Source organism: Ranitomeya imitator, chromosome 5 (genome assembly GCF_032444005.1).
Source record: "Ranitomeya imitator isolate aRanImi1 chromosome 5, aRanImi1.pri, whole genome shotgun sequence".
NCBI lineage: Eukaryota > Metazoa > Chordata > Amphibia > Anura > Dendrobatidae > Ranitomeya > Ranitomeya imitator.
In genome coordinates this window covers 138,677,974-138,702,695 of record NC_091286.1, presented here as the reverse complement: position 1 = coordinate 138,702,695, position 24,722 = coordinate 138,677,974, and the positions used below count along the sequence as shown (strand labels likewise).

At 46.6% G+C, this 24,722-nt stretch overlaps 1 protein-coding gene across 1 annotated transcript in view; it reads right to left on the bottom strand.

The window, feature by feature from the left end:
• Window positions 1–24,722, bottom strand: part of LOC138637695 (solute carrier family 22 member 2-like) — a 207,939-nt gene that overhangs the window by 72,969 nt on the left and 110,248 nt on the right. The window contains exon 4 of the mRNA XM_069726559.1: window positions 22,376–22,544. Within this exon, the coding sequence (XP_069582660.1) occupies window positions 22,376–22,544 (169 nt within the window). The remainder of the gene's footprint in view (window positions 1–22,375; window positions 22,545–24,722) is intronic.

Here is a 24,722-nt window from a genome sequence, read left to right as displayed (position 1 = left end):
TTTTTGAGATTGCAAAGGATGACCCAACTCATGTTGTCTGTAAGATTTGTCACCAAAATCTCAGTAGAGGCCAAACATGAATAGTTTGAGTACCTCATGCATGAAACTTCACATGGATATGAGGCATAAGTTGCAGTGGGAAGCTCACTGTGCTACAATGCGGCCTAGTGGGCTGGGCCAACCACCGTCTGCCCCATCAAGTGCATCCACGGTCTCTTCATCCTTTGTGACTGTGGGGACAGCAGTCGCACATGGTTTTGGACGCAGACCTTCCACCTCTTTACCCACAACAGAGAGTGTGATTGGCAGGTCGTCAGTAGATTTGCAAGTGGAAACATCTGCTAGTGTTGAGCGCTCTCTGACATCGAGACCACCACATTTTGATCAAGGCAACATAATATCTCTGCCTGCACCTTCCTCACAGACCAGCAGTTTGCCGGACACCATACTCAATCCCGTCTACGCATGGCAGCCAGCCCTCGGTCCCTCAGATGTGGACAAGTAAAAGACCATTTCTGTTGTGAGTTCCATTCTGGAGCTCCCTCCTGTGGTTGCTAATGGTATGTTTGCGAGTTCTGCCCTTGGGCTCCCTCTGGTGGTTTCGAGTGGAACTGCTGCTCCGTTAGGTAGCTGTAGCAGCTGCCTTCACTAATCGCCTTGCCTGGGTTTGTTATTTAAACCTGCTCTGGGATTTAGTCCATGCCTGCTGTCAATGTTCTTGGTTGGATTTGATTCTTCCCTTGGATTTCTCATATGGCCAGTCCTTGTCTGCAAAAGATAAGTTTTGCTAGTTTTGTTTGTCCATTTGTTTTGACTCTATTGCTTTGCATTTTGTCTCTTTTGTCCAGCTTGTCACTATGTCTTATTTAGGCTAGCTGGAAGCTCTGGGAATGCAGATTTGCCCCTCCACACCGTGAGTCGGTGTGGAGTTCATTTTTGTAAACTCTGCGTGGATTTTGTAGTTTTTAATACTGACCGCACAGTATCCTTTGCTCTCTGTCTATCTAGTTTAGTATTGGCCTCCCCTTTGCTGAATTCTAATTTCATTTCTGTGTTCGTCATTTCCCTCTCCTTTCACAGTCAATATTTGTGGGGGGCTGTCTTTCCTTTTGGGGGTTTCTCTGAGGCAAGATAGCTTTCTATTTCCTTCTTTAGGGGTAGTTATATCTTAGGCTGTGACGAGGTATCTAGGGAGTGTCAGGAACATCCCACGGCTATTTCTAGTTGTGTTGTTAGGATTAGGGACTGCGGTCAGTAGAGATACCACCTTCTCAGAGCTCGTTCCATGTTGCGTTTTAGCCACCAGGTCATTTCAGTGTGGCCTCTTAACCACCAGGTCATGACAGTACAACAGGCCAAGAATGAATTGAATGCATCTCAAAAGAAGGAAAAAAAAAAGTTCTGAACCATTTTTTTTTCTGTGCTCTGTTCTGTCTTTTTTTTCCTCTTGATATCTGGGTGGTGCTGGATATATGCTCTGGTATGGAGGTTCAGGGTTTGTTTTCTCGTGTGGATCAACTTGCTACAAGAGTCCAGAGTATCCAAGATTATATTGTTCAGACTCCGGCTCTAGAGCCAAGAATTCCTACTCCTGATTTGTTTTTTGGGGACAGATCCAAGTTTTTGAACTTTAAAAATAGCTGCAAATTGTTTTTTGCTTTGAAACCCCGTTCTTCTGGTGATCCCATTCAGCAAGTGAAAATCATCATATCCTTACTGCGTGGTGATCCTCAAGACTGGGCATTTGCTCTTGAAACAGGGAATCCGGCATTATTGAATGTAGATGCATTTTTTCAGGCGCTCGGATTGTTGTATGACAAACCTAACTCTGTAGAGCATGCTGAGAAAACACTGTTGGCCCTGTGTCAGGGTCAGGAAGCGGCAGAGTTATATTGCCAGAAATTTAGAAAATGGTCTGTGCTCACTAAATGGAATGAAGAGGCGCTGGCTGCTATTTTCAGAAAAGGTCTTTCTGAAACCCTTAAAGATGTTATGGTGGGCTTTCCTGCGCCTGCCGGTTTGAGCGAGTCTATGTCTCTAGCCATTCAGATTGATCGGCGCTTGCGTGAGCGCAAGGCGGTGCACCATATGGCAGTGTCCTCTGAGCGAAGTCCTGAGCCTATGCAATGTGATAGGATTTTGACTAGAGCAGAAAGGCAGAAATTCAGACGTCAGAATGGCCTGTGGTTTTACTGTGGTGATTCAGCTCATGCTATTTCTGATTGCCCTAAACGTACTAGGAGGGTCCCTAGGTCTGTTACCATTAGTACTGTGCAGCCTAAATTTCTCTTGTCTGTTACCCTGATTTGCTCATTGTCGTCCTTTTCTGTTATGGCATTTGTGGATTCTGGCGCTGCCCTGAACTTAATGGACATAGAGTTTGCCAGGCGCTGTGGTTTTTCCTTGGAACCTTTGCAGAGTCCTATTCCCTTAAGGGGGATTGATGACACGCCATTGGCCAAGAATAAACCTCAGTACTGGACACAGTTAACCATGTGCATGGCTCCAGCACATCAGGAAAATATTCGTTTTTTGGTGTTGCATAATTTGCATGATGTTGTTGTGCTGGGTTTTCCATGGTTACAGGAACATAATCCAGTGCTGGATTGGAGATCTATGTCTGTGACTGGTTGGGGTTGTCAGGGGATACATAGTGATATTCCTTTGATGTCCATTTCCTCGTCCCCTTCTTCTGAAGTTCCTGAGTTTTTGTCGGATTTCCAGGATGTATTTGATGAGCCCAAGTCCAGTTCCCTGCCTCCTCATAGGGACTGCGATTGTGCCATTCATTTGATTCCTGGCTGTAAGTTCCCCTAAGGGCCGACTTTTCAATATGTCTGTGCCAGAGCATGCCACTATGCGGAGTTATGTAAAGGAGTCCTTGGAGAAAGGGCATATTCGCCCGTTTTCGTTACCGTTGGGAGTGGGATTTTTTTTTGTTGCCAAGAAGGATGCTCCTTGAGACCCTGTATAGATTATCGCCTTCTCAATAAGATCACTGTCAAATTCCAGTATCCGTTACCTTTGCTTTCTGATTTGTTTGCTCGGATTAAGGGTGCTAGTTGGTTTACTAAAATCGACCTCCTGTCTATCTAGTTTAGTATTGGCCTCCCCTTTGCTGAATTCTAATTTCATTTCTGTGTTCGTCATTTCCCTCTCCTTTCACAGTCAATATTTGTGGGGGGCTGTCTTTCCTTTTGGGGGTTTCTCTGAGGCAAGATAGCTTTCTATTTCCTTCTTTAGGGGTAGTTATATCTTAGGCTGTGACGAGGTGTCTAGGGAGTGTCAGGAACATCCCACGGCTTTTTCTAGTTGTGTTGTTAGGATTAGGGACTGCGGTCAGTAGAGATACCACCTTCTCAGAGCTCGTTCCATGTTGTGTTTTAGCCACCAGGTCATTTCAGTGTGGCCTCTTAACCACCAGGTCATAACACATTTCCTCCTAGCCATGACAAAGATAAGAGGTTGAATTTCACCACCTGCAAGCTGTTGGCTACAGAAATGCTACCTTCCCACCTGGTGGACACAGAGGATTTTCGAGACCTTATGTCCATCACAGTGCCCCAGTACCAGATGCTCAGTCACCACTACTTCTCAAAGAAAGCTGTGCCTGCGCTACACCAGCATGTCGCACACATCACCGCTTCCTTGAGAAACTCTGTGTGTGACAGGGTGCATTTCACCACAGACACTTGGACGAGTAGACATGGACAGGGGCGTTACATGTCGGTGACTGGGCACTGGGTAACTATGGTGACATCAGGGGAAGGGGCTGCTGTCCAAGTTTTGCCATCCCTGCGAGTTGCGCGTCGATCCTCTGTATCTAGAAGTTCCTCCACTGCATCTGCCTCTTCAACCTCCTCTCGGTCCTCCACCTGCACCCAAAGCCTGTCTGGTAATGCCACCCGCATTCTAACTGTGCAGAAGGAATCCTGCACACCTCCTTACTATGCTGTCACCAGGGCTCAACGGCATCAGGTGGTGTTTAACTTGAAATGTCTGGGAAATGTTAGTCACACAGCTGTGGAGTTGTGGTCAGCTCTGGAGACCAAGTTCCATCAATGGTTGTCTCCACTAAACCTGCAGCCAGGGAAGTCCATGTGCGAAAATCCTGCAAACCTGGGTGTGGCCCTTCGCCAGGGCAATGTCACACACATGCCTTGTATGGCTCACGTTTTGAACCTGGTTGTCCAGCAATTTTTATCCCACTATCCCAGACTAGATGGGCTTCTGCAGAGGGCACGGTCGCTGTGTGCTCACTTCTGCCGTCCGCATCCCGCAGCTCAACGACTTACATCTCTACAAAAGTCGTTGAGCCTGCCAGTTCACCGGCTGAAATGTGATGTGCCCACATGGTGGAATTCAATTCTGCACATGTTGCAGCGACTGTAACAGCACCGATGAGCCCTGGTGCAATACGTTATAACGTATAGCCTGGGCCAACGAGATCCAGAGGTGAGGCAAATTACCCTGCAGAATTGGTCTCAGATCAGGGACCTATGCACCCTTCTGCACAGTTTTGAAATAGTGACGAAGATGTTTAGTGCTGATGATGCCATTATCAGCATTACTATTCCTGTCATTTACATGCTGGAGCACACCTTAAACAGTATTCGGAGTCAGGTGGTGGGACAAGAGGAGGAGGAACAGGAGGAGTCGTATGCGGAAGGGATAATATCTCCAAGGTCCAGACGGTCGGCAGAACCAAGGCAGCTGGCATTGGAGGGTGGGGGGAGAGGGATTACCGAGGGCGTATAGTAGCAGCCAAACTGAGGAAGGTGCAGGAGCCGGGGAAGAAGTGGAGGACGAACTGGCGCTGGGCATGGAAGACTCATCAGATGAGGGAGACCTTGATCAAATTTCTGTTGTGCGAGGTTGGGGGGAGAGAGCAGAGGAAGGAAGAATGAGTCTCACCTCGCCGCCACCAACACAACAAGGACTTGGTCCTCCTGGATTCGCAAGACACATGAGTGCCTTCTTGCTGCACTACCTGCAACATGACCCTTGGATTGTCAGAATCTGAAGTAAAGCCAACTACTGGGTTGCCACATTCCTAGATTCGTGGTACAAAAGTAAATTTGGTGAAATAATTCCTGCCATAGAAAGGGATTCACGCATGCAGGAGTATCAGCAGAGACTGTTACAGAATCTTACATCTTCTATTCCACAAAACACCAGTGGTGCAAGTAGTGAATCTCTGATGTCTAACTTGCCAACCGTGGGACTGTCGAGTCATCACTCCAACTGTAAGAGTAACATCGTATCTGGTGGTAACAGCAATATTTTCCAATTGTTTCAAGAATTTTTTAGACCATCCTTTGCAAGGCCACAGGAGACAAGAAGTCTGACGCTTAGCCAATGCGTAGAGAGGATGGTACACTAGTATCTCCAAGTTAACATCGATGCCATGACTGTGGAACTGGGCCCTTGCTCATTTTGGGCTTCTAATCTGGAAAAATGGCCTGAGCTCGCCACTCACACCTTGGAGATTTTGTCGTCCCCCGCAGCCAGCGTTCTCTCTGAACGTGTGTTCAGTGCTGCTGGTGGTGTGCTGACAGATAAGCACACGCGGCTATCCAGTGACAATGTAGACGGACTAACGTTAATTAAGATGAACAAATCCTGGATCCGCAAGGACTTTTGTACCCCTGTGTCATCCTGGGGAGACTAAAAGCTTGATGATTTTTGAAAATCACCTCACCAACCATTTTAAGAAACTCTGGCGAAATTGATGCCACTTAAGTGGTGTCTTTTGCCCTATTTTTGGAAAGAATAGAGACTCTTTTTGGAGTCCCCTTGCTGTGTTTTACATGATGTTGGCATCGTCAATTCCAGGTAGGTGGGGTCGCCCCCCCTTTTAATCTTTAGAAACTACATAATAATAATCTTTATTTTTTTATATAGCGCTAACATATTATGCAGCGCTTTACAGTTTGCACACATTATCATCGCTGTCCCCGATGGGGCTCACAATCTAAATTCCCTATCAGTATGTCTTTGGAATGTGGGAGGAAACCGGAGTGCCTGGAGGAAACCCACGCAAACACGGAGAGAACATACAAACTCTTTGCAGATGTTGTCCAAGGTGGGATTAGAACCCAGGACTCCAGCGCTGCAAGGCTGCTGTGCTAACCACTAAGCCACCGTGCTGCCCATAACTACTTACACTATGGCTTGGGGTAACACAGATGGTTGAGTCTGCAGAGCTGTTTACTCATACTATGGCCTGGGATTCAGAGGTCTGCTCCAAAGCTTCAGTGTCTGCTAGTCAGCACAGTAGCCCATCCATGAAGCGAGCTACACCACCTGTTTATCTAACTACTAATTTTTAACTGCATCTAGCCCAGGCAATACTTTGGGCCTAGTCGCAGCATCTGCTACTCAGAACAGTACCCCACCCATGAAGCAAGCTACACTGCCTGTTTATCTAATTACTAATTTTTAACTGCATCTAGCCCAGGAAATCCTTTTGGGCCTAGTAGCAGTTTCTGCTACTCAGCAGAGTACCCCACCCATGAAGCAAGCTACACCGTCTTCTTCCTTTCTCAATCTAACCCCTTGGCTCTGGGGTGTTCGCACATCCTCCAGCACTCTCCTTCTCACAGGTGGACTACCGTGTGTATTCACACTGTGGCGAATCTTGTGGGCCCAGGCATAAGAAGTCGTCAAGGTAATGGATAATATGTGCCCCCTAAGAAACGTCCATGACGACACATTCGAGGAAGCAATTAAACGCCTCAAATAGTGAGTAGGATATGAAGCACCCCATGGGCAAATAGTGATCTATGTAGTATGCTCCTTCACAGAAGCAGCCCAATAGGCGGACACTATTCGGAGGCACAGGTAGTAACCGGAACGCCCCCTCAATGTCTGTTTTGGTCATTAGGGTGCCCCTTCCCAACTTCTTGACCCGCCTGATAGCCTCGTCAAAGGAGGTACAGTATATAGTACTGTACTTGGTTCCGCGTCAATGTTGTCGTTTACTGACCTGCCCCTTGGATATGACAAATGGTAGATTAGTTTGAATGTATTGGGTTCCTTTTTTGGCATGACTCCCAACGGGGCTACCACTACTTCATCTAAGGAAAGTGTTCTGAATGGACCCACCATTCTACCTAAAGATATTTCTTTTTAAAACATTTTTGTCATGACGTCTGAGTGTTGGTAGGCTGATTTTAGATTTTTACTCCAGCCTTTCTTGATTTTAGAAGGGCATGACATGCCTATATCTGTGTCTCCTTCTCCTTTTACTCCTCCACCTCTTTTCTTTTCGCATGAGTATATGTAGTTCTGACTTTTCCATGTGTTTGTTGTATCTTCTGAGCAGTTTGTCAGCTTTTGGACACCTTCTAATGTGTTTTCTATTTGTTTTCTATGTGTTTGTATGTGGTTTTAATGGGGTTGACGGTGTTCGTCGAACGTCGACGAACATTTGCCGAACACACCCCAATCCGACAAACCTAACCGAACTCGAACACTAGGGGGGTGGCGCAACACTATTTATCATCTCATTAAATACATTTACATTTGACCAGCTTGATTCTCCTGAAATTGCCTGCGCCCCCGACAGCTAGTAGTCGAACATTTTTGCACAGGCCAACTAAGGTAGCTTATTTTTTTGAGCAAAAAGGAAAAAAATCCAGCTCCAGGAGTAAAATTAAACAATTTTTTTTTTTATTAAATATCTTTAAAAATTGGAAAGCTGCTTACCAAAAATATAAATCACAAAATAAGGATGAAGACAAACATCAATTCGCTGGACGCGTTTCGAGCGCTAAAAGTGCTCTTAAACTTCAGCATAAGCTCGAAACGCGTCCAGCGAATTGATGTTTGTCTTCATCCTTATTTTGTGATTTATATTTTTGGTAAGCAGCTTTCCAATTTTTAAAGATATTTAATAAAAAAATGTTGTTTAATTTTACTCCTGGAGCTGGATTTTTTTTTTTTTTTCCTTTTTGCTCATCAACCTCAGCGTTGGACAGAGACGCTTTCCGTGCTCGGATTACATTTGGACTATGGAAAATTCCACCATGCGGGTGAGCTGAAACACATTGTTTTTTCTTTTCAGCTTATTTTTTTACTGGACAAAATAATTCTGAGAGCAAATTTTTATAATTACAAAATGTCTCAGAAGCTTTCTATGAAGTCAGCTATATTTGAGCATATCACATTAACTCAAGATAAAAAATATTTTGAGTGTCAGTGCATGACAGATGAAAATAAATACTGTGAGCGCAAAATCAGTGCATACTCAGGCAGTGATAAAAATGCTCTGATGAGAGCTTCCCATCTAAAAAGACATTTACAACACTTACACCCAAAAGTTTTCAAAGCTGTGACTGAAAAAGATCACAGCGACACCAAGAAACCAGTGCCCAGCACTTCTCGCCACGCAATCAAGGAGGAAAGAGCTCTCAAACATCAGTTGCAATAAATTTTGTAAGTGACAAAGTTAATGTAACAATGTTAGCAAACTTGTTTAACCCCTTCTCGACCTGTAACACAGCGTATGCGTCATGAAATTCGGTGCCAATCTGACCTGTGACGCATATGCTGTGTCACAGAATGATCGCGTCCCTGCAGGTGGGGTGAAAGGGTTAACTTTAATTTTACCCGACCTGCAGGGACAGTGGGAGGGGTACTTCAGCCCGGGGGTGGGGGGGGAAATGGCTTCACCCCCTGTGGCTACGATCGCTCTGATTGGCTGTTGAAAGTGACGTTTCACTTTCAATCAGAGCAATCGTAATATTTCACCAATGAAATTTGGTGAAATATTACAATCCAGCCATGGCCGATGCTGCAATACCATCGGCCATGGCTGGAGATCGCGATCTGCCACCTCCACCGATCCATTGCCCCTGTCCTCCGTCCTATCCTGTGCTCCGCTCGCCTCTGTCCTCCTGTCTGCTCCCCCCGCAGTCCGATCTCACTTCCCCCCCGTGGTCTGATCCAACCCCCGCATACTTACCGACCTTCGGTGCCCCTCTCGGTGTCCGACCATCTTCTGCATGGGCGCTGCCATCTTCCAAAATGGCAGGTGCATGCATAGTGCAACTGCCGAATCTGCCGGCAGATTCATTCCAGGTACATTTTGATCACTGTGATAGGTTCTATCACAGTGATGAAAATAAAAAAAATAATAAACCCACCTTTATCACCCCCATAGGTAGGGACAATAATAAAATAAATAAAATATATTTACTTTTATTTTTCCACTAGGGTTAGGGTTAGAACTAGGGTTAGGGTTAGAAATAGGGTTTTGGTTAGAACTTGGGTTAGGGTTAGAACTAGCGTTAGGGTTGCAATTAGGGTTAGGGTTAGAATTAGGGTTAGAATTAGGCTATGTGCACACGGTGCAGATTTGGCTGCGGATCCGCAGCGGTTTGGCTGCTGCAGATTCGTAGCAGTTTTACATCACGTTTACAGTACCATGTAAACGTATGGAAAACCAAATCCGCTGTGCCCATAGTGCCGAAAATAGAGTGCGGAAACGCTGCGTTGTATTTTCCACAGCATGTCAATTCTTTGTGTGGATTCCGCAGCGTTTTACACCTGTTTCTCAATTTGAATCCGCAAGTGAAATTCGCACAATAAACACTGGAAATGCACGGTAAATCCGCAGGTAAAACGCAGTGCGTTAGGGGTGTGTTGGGGTTAGGGTTAGGCTTGTGGTTAGGGTTATCGTTAGGGTTGGGATTAGGGTTAGGGGTGTGTTGGGGTTAGGGTTAGGGTTGGGATTAGGGTTAGGGATGTGTTGGGGTTAGGGTTATGGTTAGGGGTGTGTTGGAGTTAGGGTTGTGATTAGGGTTATGGCTAGAGTTGGGATTAAGGTAGGGGTGTGTTGAGGTTATTGTTGGAGTTAGAACCGAGGAGTTTCCACTGTTTAGGCACATCAGGGGTCTCCAAACCCGACATGGCGCCCCATTGATTCCAGCCGAGCCCCGACGTGCGCCCAAACAGTGGTTTACCCAAACATATGGGGCACAAGCGTACTCAGAAAAAATTGCACAACAACTTTGGGGGTCTAATTTCTCCTGCTACCCTTGGGAAAATAACAAAAAGGGGGCTAAAAACGTATTTTTGTGGGAAAAAAAGTATTTTTTATTATCACGTCTTTGCGTTATAAATTTCTGTGAAGCACTTGGGGGTTCAAAGTGCTCACCACACAACTAGATAAGTTCTCCCAATCTCCCAATCTCCCAATCTCTTCATACCATGCACTTTCCTCCCTCCCCCACTGCATCTAGTTCACTCTCTGACTTTGAAGCAGTTACAGAAGAAGAAGTAAGCAGGCTCCTTGCATCTTCGCGCCCGACCACTTGCACCAGTGACCCCATTCCGTCACATCTCCTCCAGTCCCTTTCCCCGGCTATCACCTCTCACCTAACAAAAATATTCAACCTTTCTCTCACTTCCGGTATTTTTCCCTCCTCATTTAAGCATGCCATCATACATCCATTACTTAAAAAACCATCCCTCGATCAAAACTGTGCCGCTAATTATAGACCTGTCTCTAATCTTCCCTTCATCTCTAAACTCCTCGAACGCCTGGTCCACTCCCGTCTTACCCGCTATCTCTCAGATAACTCTCTTCTCGACCCTCTTCAATCTGGCTTCCGCTCTTTACACTCTACTGAAACTGCCCTCATTAAAGTCTCTAACGACCTACTAACAGCTAAATCTAATGGTCACTACTCCATGCTAATTCTCTTGGATCTCTCTGCAGCATTTGACACTGTGGATCATCAGCTCCTCCTCACTATGCTCCGCTCCATCGGCCTCAAGGACACCGTTCTCTCCTGGTTCTCCTCCTATCTCTCTGACCGATCCTTCACTGTATGTTTTGCTGGTTCCTCCTCCTCTCACCTTCCCCTTACTGTTGGGGTTCCTCAAGGATCAGTCCTAGGCCCCCTACTCTTCTCGTTGTATACTGCCCCTATTGGACAAACAATCAGTAGATTTGGTTTCCAGTACCATCTCTATGCTGACGACACCCAATTATACACTTCTGCTCCCGATATCACACCGACCTTTTTAGAAAACACCAGTGATTGTCTTACCGCTGTCTCTAACATCATGTCCTCCCTCTATCTGAAACTAAACCTGTCAAAAACTGAACTCCTCGTGTTCTCTCCCTCTACTAACCTACCTTTGCCTGACATTGCCATCTCCGTGTGCGGTTCCACCATTACTCCAAAGCAACATGCCCGCTGCCTTGGGGTCATCCTTGATTCTGACCTTTCATTCACCCCCTACATCCGATCACTGGCTCGCTCTTCTTACCTGCATCTCAAAAACATTTCTAGAATTCGCCCTTTTCTTAATTTCGACTCTGCAAAAACTCTGACTGTTTCACTTATTCATTCTCGTCTGGACTATTGTAACTCTCTACTAATCGGTCTCCCTCTTGCAAAACTCTCCCCACTCCAATCTGTCCTGAATGCTGCAGCCAGGATCATATTCCTCACCAACCGTTACACCGATGCCTCTACCCTGTGCCAGTCATTACACTGGCTACCCATCCACTCCAGAATCCAGTACAAAACTACTACCCTCATCCACAAAGCACTCCATGGCTCAGCACCACCCTACATCTCCTCCCTGGTATCAGTCTACCACCCTACCCGTGCCCTCCGCTCCGCTAATGACCTCAGGTTAGCATCCTCAATAATCAGAACCTCCCACTCCCGTCTCCAAGACTTTACACGTGCTGCGCCGATTCTTTGGAATGCACTACCTAGGTTAATACGATTAATCCCCAATCCCCACAGTTTTAAGCGTGCCCTAAAAACTCATTTGTTCAGACTGGCCTACCGCCTCAATGCATTAACCTAACGATCCCTGTGTGGCCTATTTATAATAAAAAAAAAAAAAAAAAAAAAAAAAAAAAAGGTTCCTCGCATCATGTTCTCATACACTTTATGCAGTATTAGCCCTCTGTGTCTGTACTGCTACATACTGGTTCATGCAGCTTTACATGAACACCTGAGCCTTACACTATAGCTGGTCCGAATAACTAAAGCAATTGTTACCATCCACCTCTCGTGTCTCCCCTTTTCCCCATAGTTTGTAAGCTTGCGAGCAGGGCCCTCACTCCTCCTGGTATCTGTTTTGAACTGTATTTCTGTTATGCTGTAATGTTTATTGTCTGTACAAGTCCCCTCTATAATTTGTAAAGCGCTGCGGAATATGTTGGCGCTATATAAATAAAATTATTATTATTATTATTATTATTATAAGTTCCATGGGGGGTGTAGTTTCCAAAATAGGGTCACTTGTGGGGGGTTTCTATTGTTTAGGCACATCAGGGGCTCTGCAAGCATAACATGACACCCGCAGACCATTCCATCAAAGTCTGCATTCCAAAACGTCACTACTTCCATTCCGAGCCCTAACGTGTGCTCAACCAGTGGTTTACCCCCACATATGGGGTATCATCGTACTCAAGACAAACTGGACAACAACTTTTGGGGTCCAATTTCTCCTGTTACCCTTGTGAAAATAAAAAATTGCGGGCTAAAAATAATTTTTGAGGAAAGAAAAATAATTTTTTATTTGCACGGCTCTGCGTTATAAACTTCTGTTAAGCACTTGGGGGTCCAAGGTGCTCACCACACATCTAGATAAGTTCCATGGGGGGTCTAGTTTCCAAAATGGGGTTACTTGTGGGGCGTTTCTACTGTTTAGGCACATCAGGGGCTCTGCAAACGTAACATGACACTACTGCGGGTTAAAAATAATTTTTGAGGAAAGAAAAATAATTTTTTATTTGCACGGCTCTGCGTTATAAACTTCTGTGAAGCACTTGGGGGTTCAAAGTGCTCATCGCACTTCTCGATTAGTTCCTTGGGAGGTCTAGTTTCCAAAATGGGGTCACTTGTGTGGGGAGCTCCAATGTTTAGGCACACAGGGACTCTCCAAATGCGACATGGTGTCCGCTAACGATTGGAGCTAATTTTTCATTCAAAAGTCAAATGGCGCTCCTTCCCTTCCAAGCCTTGCCGTGTGCTCAAACATTGGTTTATCCCCACATATAAGGTATTGGTGTACTCAGGAAAAATTCCCCAACAAATTTAAGGATCCATTTTATCCTGTTGCCCAATTGAAATTGGGAAAAATTGAGGCTAAAAGAATTTTTTTGTGAAAAAAAGTACTTTTTCATTTTTACTGATCAATTTGTGAAGTACCTGGTGGTTCAAAGTGCTCACTATGCATCTAGATAAGTTCCTTGGGGGTTCTTGTTTCCAAAATGGGGTCACTTGTGGGGGAGCTCCAATATTTCGGCACACAGGGGCTCTCTAAACGCGATATGGTGTCCGTTGGAGCCAATTTTTAATTCAAAAAGTCAAATGGCGCTCCTTCCCTTCTGAGCCCTGTCAAGCACCCAAACAGTGCCCCCCCCCCCCCCCCCCCCCACATATGGGGTATCACCATACTCAGGACAAATTGTACAATAACTTTTGGGGTCCAGTTTTTCTTTTTACCCTTGGGAAAATAAAAAAAATTTTGCTAAAAGATCATTTTTGTGACTAAAAAGTGAATTGTTCATTTTTTCCTTCCACGTGGCTTCTGCTGCTGTGAAGCACCTGAAGGGTTAATAAACTTCTTGTATGTGGTTTTGAGCACCTTGAGGGGTGCAGTTTTTAGAATGGTGTCACTTTTGGGTATTTTCAGCCACATAGACCCCTCAAACTAACTTCAAATGTGAGGTGGTCCCTAAAAAAAATGGTTTTGTAAATTTTGTGGTAAAAATGAGAAATCGCTGGTCAAATTTTAACCCTTATAACTTCCTAGCAAAAAAATGTTGTTTCCAAAATTGTGCTGATGTAAAGTAGACATGTGGGTAATGTTATTTATTAACTATTTTGTGTCACATAACTCTCTGGTTTAACAGAATAAAAATTCAAAGTTTGAAAATTGCGAAATTTTCACCAAATTTGCATTTTTTCACAAATAAACGCATAAATTATCGACCTAAATTTACTACTAACATGAAGCCCAATATTTCACAAAAAAACATTCTCAGAATTGCTAGGATCCGTTGAAGCATTCCTGAGTTATTACCTCGTAAATGGACACTGGTCAGAATTGCAAAAAATGGCCAGGTCATTAAGGTCAAAATAGGCTGGGTCATGAAGGGGTTAAAAGACAGCTCATAGAGCTTGATGTGAAAGACGGTGGTGTACCACTATCATCATTTGCACAACCAGCTTTTACAGGTCTTAAAGGAGAAATAGCCCCAAAACGTGGTGTTTCTCTAGAAAGTGAAAGTATTAGAAAATTAGTGATTGAAAAAGCCCTTAACCAAAAGGAGGATCTTAAAAAGACTTTCAAGAGACACTTTATATTTCTTAGAATGGATGCCTACACACATACCCAAATTAACTGGTATCTCATGTATAGCACCATGGTATTAAAGGTGCTATATAAATAAATAATAAGAATAACAACTATTTTGCCATCAGCAAAAAATTTGGTGTGACAACAATTAAGTTGTTTCCAAGACACTGGCAGTAAAAGATACTAAAGCTCATTACACCTGCAAGTTTCTCCAGCCCTTGGTGGAAAAAGTTCTGCAAAATTATGAACTCAAAAGAACAGGTCATTGCTATTGTCACTGACAATGCTTCCAACATGATAAGTACAATTAAACTGATGAATGAAAATAATAAAGGTGAACAGCAGCTAGAAGAAAGCTTCAGATTCAGTATGTTAGAGATGAAAGGCCACAGTCATGTAACTGAGGAACAAACAAATATTACTACAGAAGAAAAGCAAAATGATACTTTACAATTAGATTATCTTGTTGAAGCTGCTTCAAAGCTTTCTCATATACATCACATGCACTGTGATGTGTAAACACCCTGCAGTTGGGAATAAGAAATAGTCTGCAAGAGGGACATGCTGGCTCTTTGATTGGCAAAGCGAGGAAATTGGTTATTGCTGCCAGAAACCCATAAAATTGATTCCGTCTTGAAGAGTCATGCTGGAAAAGGGGCAATTGTGGATCAAGCCACTCGGTGGGACAGCACCTATTTAATGATTGAGTGATTGCTTGAACTGAATCCCGTTCTTGTAGACATGGCTAATTTTCAGGTAACACAAAAGGTCAGTAGAAAGGTCAGTGGCTTAATTAAAGGAATTGCTTCATCACCCATTTACAGTGACTAAAAAATTCAAAGCTAAGGATTTAAAGGGACTCTGTCACCTGAATTTGGAGGGAGGCGTGCGTGTCCCCGGAAGAAGGCACGCCGAAACGCGCAAAGGGGTGGTGGCGCCGCAGGTCTGAGGTAATTATGCTGCACTAAATTGTATTTATTGTCCTGTTTGTTAGCTTGGATGTGGTTGCTGGACGTTTTTTACCGATGTAGTGTTATTTACTCCAATACATTTGGATCACTAGCACACCAATGTTTGCTATAAGGATTGTACTTTTGATCTGAGCAATTCATTATCCTCTTACCTGCGGCCCCTGGTGTAGTTGTCACCCTTCAGAGTTTCCCATCTGGTGTCTATGCCACAAGGATACAAATTGGAAAACCTGATTTGCTGTACATGGGATTCTATGACGTAAATAGTTATTACCAGGGTTGGGCTGGCCATCTGTCAATTCTGGTAAATGCCAGAAGGGCCTATATGGTCATGGGCTGCCTAGTCTGCTATGTTGTTAACAGAATCGGTGTTCTCAAGATACCCACACTGTTAAGAGTTATGATGGAGCACAGAGTTGCTGACAGTTACCCCAGCAGGCCACGAATATCATTAGAAATATTGGCAAGGCCGATGTCAGCACCCGGCGTACCCGGGCAACTGCCGGGGCCCTGAACAAATGGGGGCCCACTAGTGTCCGGGACACCAGGGAGCCCTGGCTGCTCCCAGCTGCAGCTTCGGCACTACTTGAGTTCAGCCGTCACTTAAACAAACATGGTCGCGCACAGTGCACTCTGCAGCTGTAGTAATGATGCGGCCGGGCTGACACACAAGCAAAGTTAAAGGCACAGTGCCAGCCCGACCACATCATTTAGTAGCAGACACAGCTGCAGAGTGCACTGTGTGCGGCCATGTCTGACTGCCATCAAACAGCGCGCCCTCCATAGCCACATGCCAGAGCAGCCTGATGAGCGACAAGCCAGGCGAAGGTGAGTGAGGCTTGTGTCTGTCTGTGTATGCATGTATGATGTGCATATCTGTGTGTATATCAGTGTGTATGACTGTATATATATATGTATTTTTGTGTATTTGTCTTCAAATATATGTATGTACATATCTGCATATTGTGTGTGTGTGTGTGTGCATGTCTGCGTATTGTATGTGTATATCTGCGTATTTTACTGTATGTGTGTGCTGTGCACGTCTCCGTATTGTGTGTGTGTGTGCATGTCTGCTTACTGTGTGTGTGCATGTCTCCGTATTGTGTGTGTGTGTGTGTGCATGTCTGTGTACTGTGTGTGTGTGCATGTCTGAATACTGTGTGTGTGCATGTCTCCGTATTGTGTGTGTGTGCATGTCTGCGTACTGTGTGTGCATGTCTGCGTACTGTGTGTGTGCATGTCTTCGTACTGTGTGTGTGCATGTCTGCGTACTGTGTGTGTGTGCAGCGCCCCAGAGTCCTGGTCGTTGCAGTAATGTCGCTTTGCCACTAAAGGGAGTGATGTTATGTCTGATTGCACTAAAGGAGTTCACCTGACCAGGTATCACAAGCACACATTACACTTCACACTCCGGCCACCAGGGGGAGCAAAAGGCACTATGTATCAGGCCACTCCTCACACTTTGGTAAAACTGGGGGTTGGATAGGAAGTTAGGACAGAACGCAGCCTGGGAGAGCTCCAGGGAGGACCTGTCAGGGGTGGGTTCCTGACAGGGGCCTAGCAGAAAGGAGAGAGAGTGACAGAACCGCGCCTGCACTACCTTGCAGCGGTATCCCAAGGAAGGACACGAAGAGAAGGATATTGTGGAAGAGTGAGAAGCGAGATCAAAGCACAAAGGAGAGCCAGTAGGAGTCGTGCCCCGAGAACGGCAACATCCTACTGAGGCGCGTAGCCGGTGACCGGAGCACCGAGGGAGTAACTGACTTCAAGCATTACTTCAAATACTGCAGGGTAGTTGATTATAGGTTGGCTGTCTACCATACATCACCTAAGAAGACATAGGGGGCAAGCGTGGAGAGGGGCGTCTCTAGGGTCCCAGAATAGCTCCGACCCTTCCCATCAAACGGGTGCGTCCTATCCAGATAAACTTGGGGGACGGAGAGAGAGAGAGAGAGAAAGAACGAACACGAGAGTTGTGAGGACTATCCCGAATGCTCAGCAGGGAAGAACTACAACACACAGGTGCTAGTGGTAGGCACTGATTTCCACCTGCAAAGGGAATTCTGGATGTGCCTTCGGACTGGCCGGTCTCAGACAGCCCTGTTAGCAGTGCTCTGGATTGAGGATCCCGAAGTCTTCAGTAAAAGGTAAAGAGACTGTAACCCTGTGTCCTCGTTATTAACTGCGCCTCACACCATCGCCACCTACACTACTGGAAAGCCCTGGGGACACACTTCACCTGTGGGAAGGTATACCATCTAGCTGCCATTCCATCACCCCAGCGGACCCCTAAGCAGCGTCGGTCACACTGACCGAATACCACAGGTGGCGTCACGAACCCTTATCATCACCCCTTTCAATGGACGCCCCTTAGCAGGGTCACGGACCAGGTCCAGCCACCGTGACAACCTCAGCACTGAGACAGAGAGGACTGGTATCGAGAACCTGTGGCCCTGTGTCTGGGGGCGCTTCAACTTGGCGTCACAAACAGGATCGTATTTAAGCCTGAAGAATCAGGTCATGTGTGCCTTGGAACTGTGATTGAATTGTGCTTGAACTGTGATTTGTTGCAAAGACTGTGTATTGCTAACTGCCGCAAAGATTCCCGCCAAAACCGCCGCCATTGCCGCGCCACGAGGAGCGCAGGAGAAGAAGAAAGGCGTGGAGATGTGGGCGTGAACGGACTGAGGAGCGCGAAGAGTAATGGCCGCCCAGTATAAATATTTCTGTACCTTGAGGACGTGTCCGTCAGCAGCCGAGATCCGCCTCCTGATCCTCAATGGGGGGCGGAGACCAAAGAAACGAAACTGCCCACGGAGGAGAGCGGGAAAAGGACAAAGAGGACAGCAGTCACATGGAGGACGCCATAACGAGTCACCCGGAGCCGGAGTGTGGAGTTGAAGCCGGAGACTTCCCCGGCTACCCGGAGGAGCACCATGGCAGAGCCTTCACTGCTGGCACCGATTCCCTGCAGATTAGGATGGAGGAGCTGATCGATCAACTCCTGCAGCTGCGGGTGGAGAACAAGTCTTCGTCTCAAGGAGCACCTGCGGAAAGTCCATCAGCGTTGGTGCCGCGAATGGAACCCCTGCTGACACCATCGCAGAGCTCACCATCGGCAGAGTCGGCCGACCCCGAGGATACCGTGGTGGCAGGTAAGGACGACGATCCTGTCCCGGTGACTGGGGACCTGTTGGTGGGCCCGGTCGCAGCGCCAACTCCCTACGGCACTCACTGCTTTCAGCGCTTTGACCCCTGGGACCAGGTCACGGGTATGGAGCTGTTCCTTAAGGCCCCGATTGAGCCCACTACCCTGTCGGGTGAAGTCCACGCCGAGCAGACCGTATACCGCTGGGTGAACCCCGGGCCAGATTTCATGGGGTTCCCCGGAGCCGAAAAGCAGGAGGGAGAGAGAGTGGAGGTCCTCAGCTGGGAAAGATATCAGGCCCAACTTGCCCAGGAGTGGGAGGAGAAGGAGGCCAAATACCAGGCCAAGCGTCAGGCCTACGACCAGAAAGATCGGGCGGTCAAGGCCAAGGCCCGCAAGGACCGCAGCACGAACCCGGCCCCGCGGAAGCAGGGCCAAGTGGTAGCCTTTCGACTCAGTGGAGGCTGGGGCTTCATTAAAGAACCGGGGCTATACGCGGAGGAGTTTGTCAACTGCCGGGACGTGGAGTCGCATCTCCTGGAGGGACGCCCCAACCGAGATCTTTACCCGGGAGACATCGTCACGTATACCAGACACTTTTGGGAAAAGGGCTGGTTTGCCTTGGATGTACATAAGAGAAAAGCTCCGGTAGCACATCAGGCTAAGGTGGCACCTCAACCATCTCTCGTAGCGACAGCGTCCCCGTGTGGTCAGGCCTCTGCGGTCACCACAACCCCCGTCACCATCCCGACAGGAACAATTGTCCGGGCCGCCACCTGCACCGTCACCACTACTACGACCGTAGTTGCCAGGGAGTCGACTGCTGTGACGACCGGTGCTCCAGCTGCTCCTAAGCAAAGAACTGTGGGTACACAGACCCCTGTGTGGAGTGAGGGAGCCCCTTACGTAGCACCTGGTAGCCGCCAGTGTCCAGTTGGGCTACCTCCACCGGTGCTACCCCCTGAGTTACAGCACTAAACCTCAGAGAACCGAAACTGTAAATAGTTAACTGTTTCCTGCTTTTGCTGCTTTAAACCCGTCCAGTGTTATTTCTTAAAGGGATCCCTTTGTTGACCTGGGATCCCTATTGTTTTACATTTTTCCTTGCACAAGTTCATCATTGTTTCAAAAGACTGCCGAATCATGGACGGTGAATGATTTACAAACTGGCTTTGTATATAGTTCACACCTTCTTAAAGGTACTCTCTACTGATTTTACAAGGAAAGAAGACTTTGCGAAGAAATGATTCCTGATAACGACGTGGAAGTTTCTTGAGTCTTGCAGTTCCTTAGTGACTTGATGATTGTTGCACTACCTCAGAGAAGACTGATTTTCCCCTCTTAAAGGGAATGTTATTTGTTGCTTTCTGATAATGATGCCTTAAGTAGTAAGATAGTGATAATGTTTGCATAGTAGATGCCATGTAGCTAGAGAGCTAGAAAGTGAACCCGTAGGGGTAGTGAGTCTGAGAACCATAGAGAGACGGTTGCTGTGAACCAAGAAGAAGAGAGGCAGTAGACCCGGACAAATAGCCAGGCGGTCCTGCATCTGTGTGAAGTTAGAAGAAATAAAGAAAACGTTAGATTTGTACTGTAATGTTTTATAGTAAGCCTTTAGTGGGTTCAGCTTATACGTCCTTAAAGGAGAAGTTAAATTATCGTTCAAAGATTTGCACTTAGTAGAATACCCAGCTGGGTAATAGGAATTATTTATAGTCCATAGAATAGAATGTTATTTAAAATATTTAAACATGTTTCCATTTGTAACGTTCAAGTGACCTCACCTCCCATAAAGGGAAGCATTATAATGTTTACATTGTTCATAGCATTTCAAAATGTTGTATGTCTTTTTCTAACATATTGTTGTTCTTCTTTTCCCAGTCCGGGAGAACTGGATTTAACCGGGGGGGGGGGGGGGGAGCAGCGCCCCAGAGTCCTGGTCGTTGCAGTAATGTCGCTCTGCCACTAAGGGGAGTGATGTTATGTCTGATTGCACTAAAGAAGTTCACCTTCACCTGACCAGGTATCACAAGCACACATTACACTTCACACTCCGGCCACCAGGGGGAGCAAAAGGCACTATGTATCAGGCCACTCCTCACACTTTGGTAAAACTGGGGGTTGGATAGGAAGTTAGGACACAACGCAGCCTGGGAGAGCTCCAGGGAGGACCTGTCAGGGGTGGGTTCCTGACAGGGGCCTAGCAGAAAGGATAGAGAGTGACGGAACCGCGCCTGCACTACCTTGCGGCGGTATCCCAAGGAAGGACACGAAGAGAAGGATATTGTGGAAGAGTGAGAAACGAGATCAAAGCACAAAGGAGAGCCAGTAGGAGTCGTGCCCCGAGAACGGCAACATCCTACTGAGGCGCGTAGCCGGTGACCGGAGCACCGAGGGAGTAACTGACTTCAAGCATTACTTCAAATACTGCAGGGCAGTTGATTATAGGTTGGCTGTCTACCATACATCACCTAAGAAGACATAGGGGGCAAGCGTAGAGAGGGGCGGTTTCTAGGGTCCCAGAATAGCTCCGAGCCTTCCCATCAAACAGGTGCGTCCTATCCAGATAAACTTGGGGGACGGAGAGAGAGAGAGAGAGAAAGAACGAACACGAGAGTTGTGAGGACTATCCCGAATGCTCAGCAGGAAAGAACTACAACACACAGGCGCTTGTGGTAGGCACTGATTTCCACCTGCAAAGGGAACTCTGGATGTGCCTTCGGACTGGCCGGTCTCAGACAGCCCTGTTAGCAGTGCTCTGGATTGAGGATCCCGAAGTCTTCAGTAAAAGGTAAAGAGACTGCAACCCTGTGTCCTCGTTATTAACTGCGCCTCACACCATCGCCACCTACACTACTGGGAAGCCCTGGGGACACACTTCACCTGTGGGAAGGTATACCATCTAGCTGCCATTCCATCACCCCAGCGGACCCCTAAGCAGCGTCGGTCACACTGACCAAATACCACAGGTGGCGTCACGAACCCTTGACAAGCTATCATCACCCCTTTCATTGGACGCCCCTTAGCAGGGTCACGGACCGGGTCCAGCCACTGTGACAACCCCAGCACTGAGACAGAGAGGACCGGTATCGAGAACCTGTGGCCCTGTGTCTGGGGGCGCTTCATGTGCATGTCTGCATACTGTGTGTGTGCATGTCTCCGTATTGTGTGTGTGCATGTCTGCGTACTGTGTGTGTGCATGTCTGCGTACTGTGTGTGTGCATGTCTGCCTACTGTGTGTGTGCATGACTGCGTACTGTGTCTGTGCATGTCTGCGTACTGTGTGTGTGCATGTCTGCGTACTGTGTGTGATGTATGTCTGAGTACTGTATGTGTGTATGTCTGCGTATTTTGTGTGTGCGCATGTCTGCGTACTGTATGTATGTGTATGTTTACATACTGTATGTGTAAAGGTGTGCGTATTGTGTGTGTGTGTGTGTGTGCAGATCTGCCTATGTGAAGGATGAGGGGGAAGGCTAGGCCCTGTGTAGTATATCTATATTTCTCCTCCGTATCTGTGCATCATGAATCATGTTATGTGGGCCCACTGAGACTCTTTTGCCCGGGGCTCTCAAAAACCTGGAGCCGGCCCTGAATATTGGTCTTGTAGAAAATCTCCTTTTCCTCCATCCAAGGTAATATTAGTAATATATCCCATCTGATTCATGGGGACGGGGACAACATGGGCCTGTGTGATTTCAAATACCAGGTCTGAATTTCAGTCCCAGTCCGTACCTGGTTATTACTAAATTAGTTAACTGCACAATGCTAAGAACTTATTAATCTTTTCATGTATTAAATCTGTTGGCTAAAATATGACCTACTAATGTAAAGGAATTAAAAAAAAATATGTGTATGAACATAAATAATCATCAATGATAATGGCATTAGTTTAAAGTACTGTGCAGAAACTTACCAATAATATGTTAAAAACAAAAAGTTTGGCAAAGTGACAGCCAGTTGTAACCATCTCCAATTAGTAATGCCGTAAGCCACTCCAGAAAGTGCAATAAGTCCAACAGTGAATGCAACTTGGTACACAACTCCTACTGTTCTTCTATGATCCAAGCCAACAAATTCTGCAACTAGAAGAATTGCAAAATAATATTGTTAAATTTGTAGAATTATGTGAAAGATTATTCACTGGATATAAAAATGTCAATTGTTGGTTCTGGATATAAAGTATAGAGATGAGAGGTGTTCGAGTCGAACTGTTCGCCAATTTCAAATTCGAGCTGTTTTGGGCAGTGTTCGAGTCGTTAAACAAACCCGAACAATTTGCTTAAAATTTGGCTGTTCGAGTTTCTGTTCGATAACTGTTCGTTCACCAAAAGCCTAGCTTGATTTGCACATTAAAACTGTTTATCATTGTTAATAGACTGTTTCAGTGTATAGTGGGCGGGGGATACATCTGTGCTGAAATAACGCCGATCTCAATTTTTTTTTCTTTCCCGCATTTACAGTGGGGCGGTGCAGTCTCTCAGCCTATCAGCAGTGCACACACACACAGCAATGTGCATGTGATGCACACAAGCAAGGGCATGTGTCATTAGCTGTGTATGTCACATGTCCTTGCCCTATAAGAACCAGCCATTTGCTCCTTCGCCACCATTTCCTCACTGCTGCAGCTTAGTGTTAGACGGCACCGCTGCTGCTGTGGGCGCTATACAGACTAAGAGTGTTTTCTTGGAGCGAATTGTCAGAGAGATAGGTTTAGAGAGTCGGGACTAGTTGTAATATCAGCCTTTTTCAGGGTAGGTTACAGCAGTTCATAGCACTGTTTGCCAGGCAGGTCTGTGCCAGTGCTGTGCAAGTGTTTGTCACAGCATTTGGTGTAATCTAGCTCAACTAATCCTTTTGGATTAATGTTAGTAGCATTGTCTGGTAGTCATCTGTGTAGCCCACCTGTGAAGCTAGCTACACCGCCTGTGTATCCCAATTTTTACTGCATCTAACCCAGTTAATAGTTTTGGACCTAAGCGCAGTGTCTGCACGTCAGCAGAGTAGCCCGCCTATGAAACAAACTATACCGCCTGTGTATCTCTATTTTCACTGCATCTAATCCAGTTAATAGTTTAGGGCCTAGGAGCAGTGTCTGCTAGTGTTGAGCATTTCGATACTGCAAATATCGGGTATCGGCCGATATTCGCTGTATCGGAATTCCGATAACGAGTTCCGATATTTTTGCGATATCAGAAATCGGAATCGGAAGTTCCTATAGTGCAATTATGCAGTATAATGAAGTGTGAGCGGTGCGTGGGCGGAGACTGGGTGTGTGTGTGCGGGCGGTGTCTGTGCGTGACCGTGGGGCTCTCGTGTGTGCCGGGGCTCTATGTGGCATGCGGGGTCGCTGTGTGGGGTGTCTTTGCGGTGGGCGGGGTGTCTCTGCAGCTGGAGTGGTCTCTGTGTGGCGGGCGGGGTCTCTGTGGGGCATGCGGGGTGTCTCTGCAGGGCGTGCGGGGTGTCTCTGCGGGGTGTGCAGGGTGTCTGTGTGGGGTCTCTGCGGGGTGTCTCTGTGCTGGGTCTCTGCGGCGTGCGGGGTGTCTCTGCGGGGTGCCTCTGCAGCGTGCAGGGTGTTTCTGTGCGGCGTGTCTCTGTGCGGGGTCTCTGCGGCGTGCGGGGTGTCTCAGTGCGGGCATCGTCCGATGGGACTGCAAGTTCAGCGCTGCTGGTGGTGTGCTGACAGATAAGCGTACGTGGCTGTCCAGTGACAATGTAGACAGACTAACGTTCATCAAGATGAACAAATCCTGGATCCGCAAGGACTTTTCTACCCCTGTGTCATCTAGGGGAAACTAAAAGCTTGATTTTTTAAAATCACTTCACAAACCGTTTTAAAAAAACTCTGGCGAAATTGATGCCACTTAAGTGGTGTCTGTGGCTGAATTTTTGGAAAAAATGGAGACTCTTTTATTTACCTTGCTGAGTTTTACATGACGTTGCCATCGTCAATTCCAGGTGGGTGGGGTCGTCTACAGAGTTGTTTCCTCATACTATGGCCTGGGATTCAGAGGTCTGCTCCAAAGCATCAGTGTCTGCTAGTCGGAATAGCCCAGCCACCCACCGCCTGTTTACCTAAGTACTATTTTTAACAGCATCTGGCCCAGGAAATCCTTTTGGGCCTAGTAGAATTTGGTGCTACTCAGCAGCGTACCCCACCCATGAAGCAAGCTACACCGCCTGTTTACCTAACTACTATTTTGTAACGGCATCTAGCCCAGGAAATCCTTTTGGGCCTAATAGAATTTGGTGCTACTCAGCTG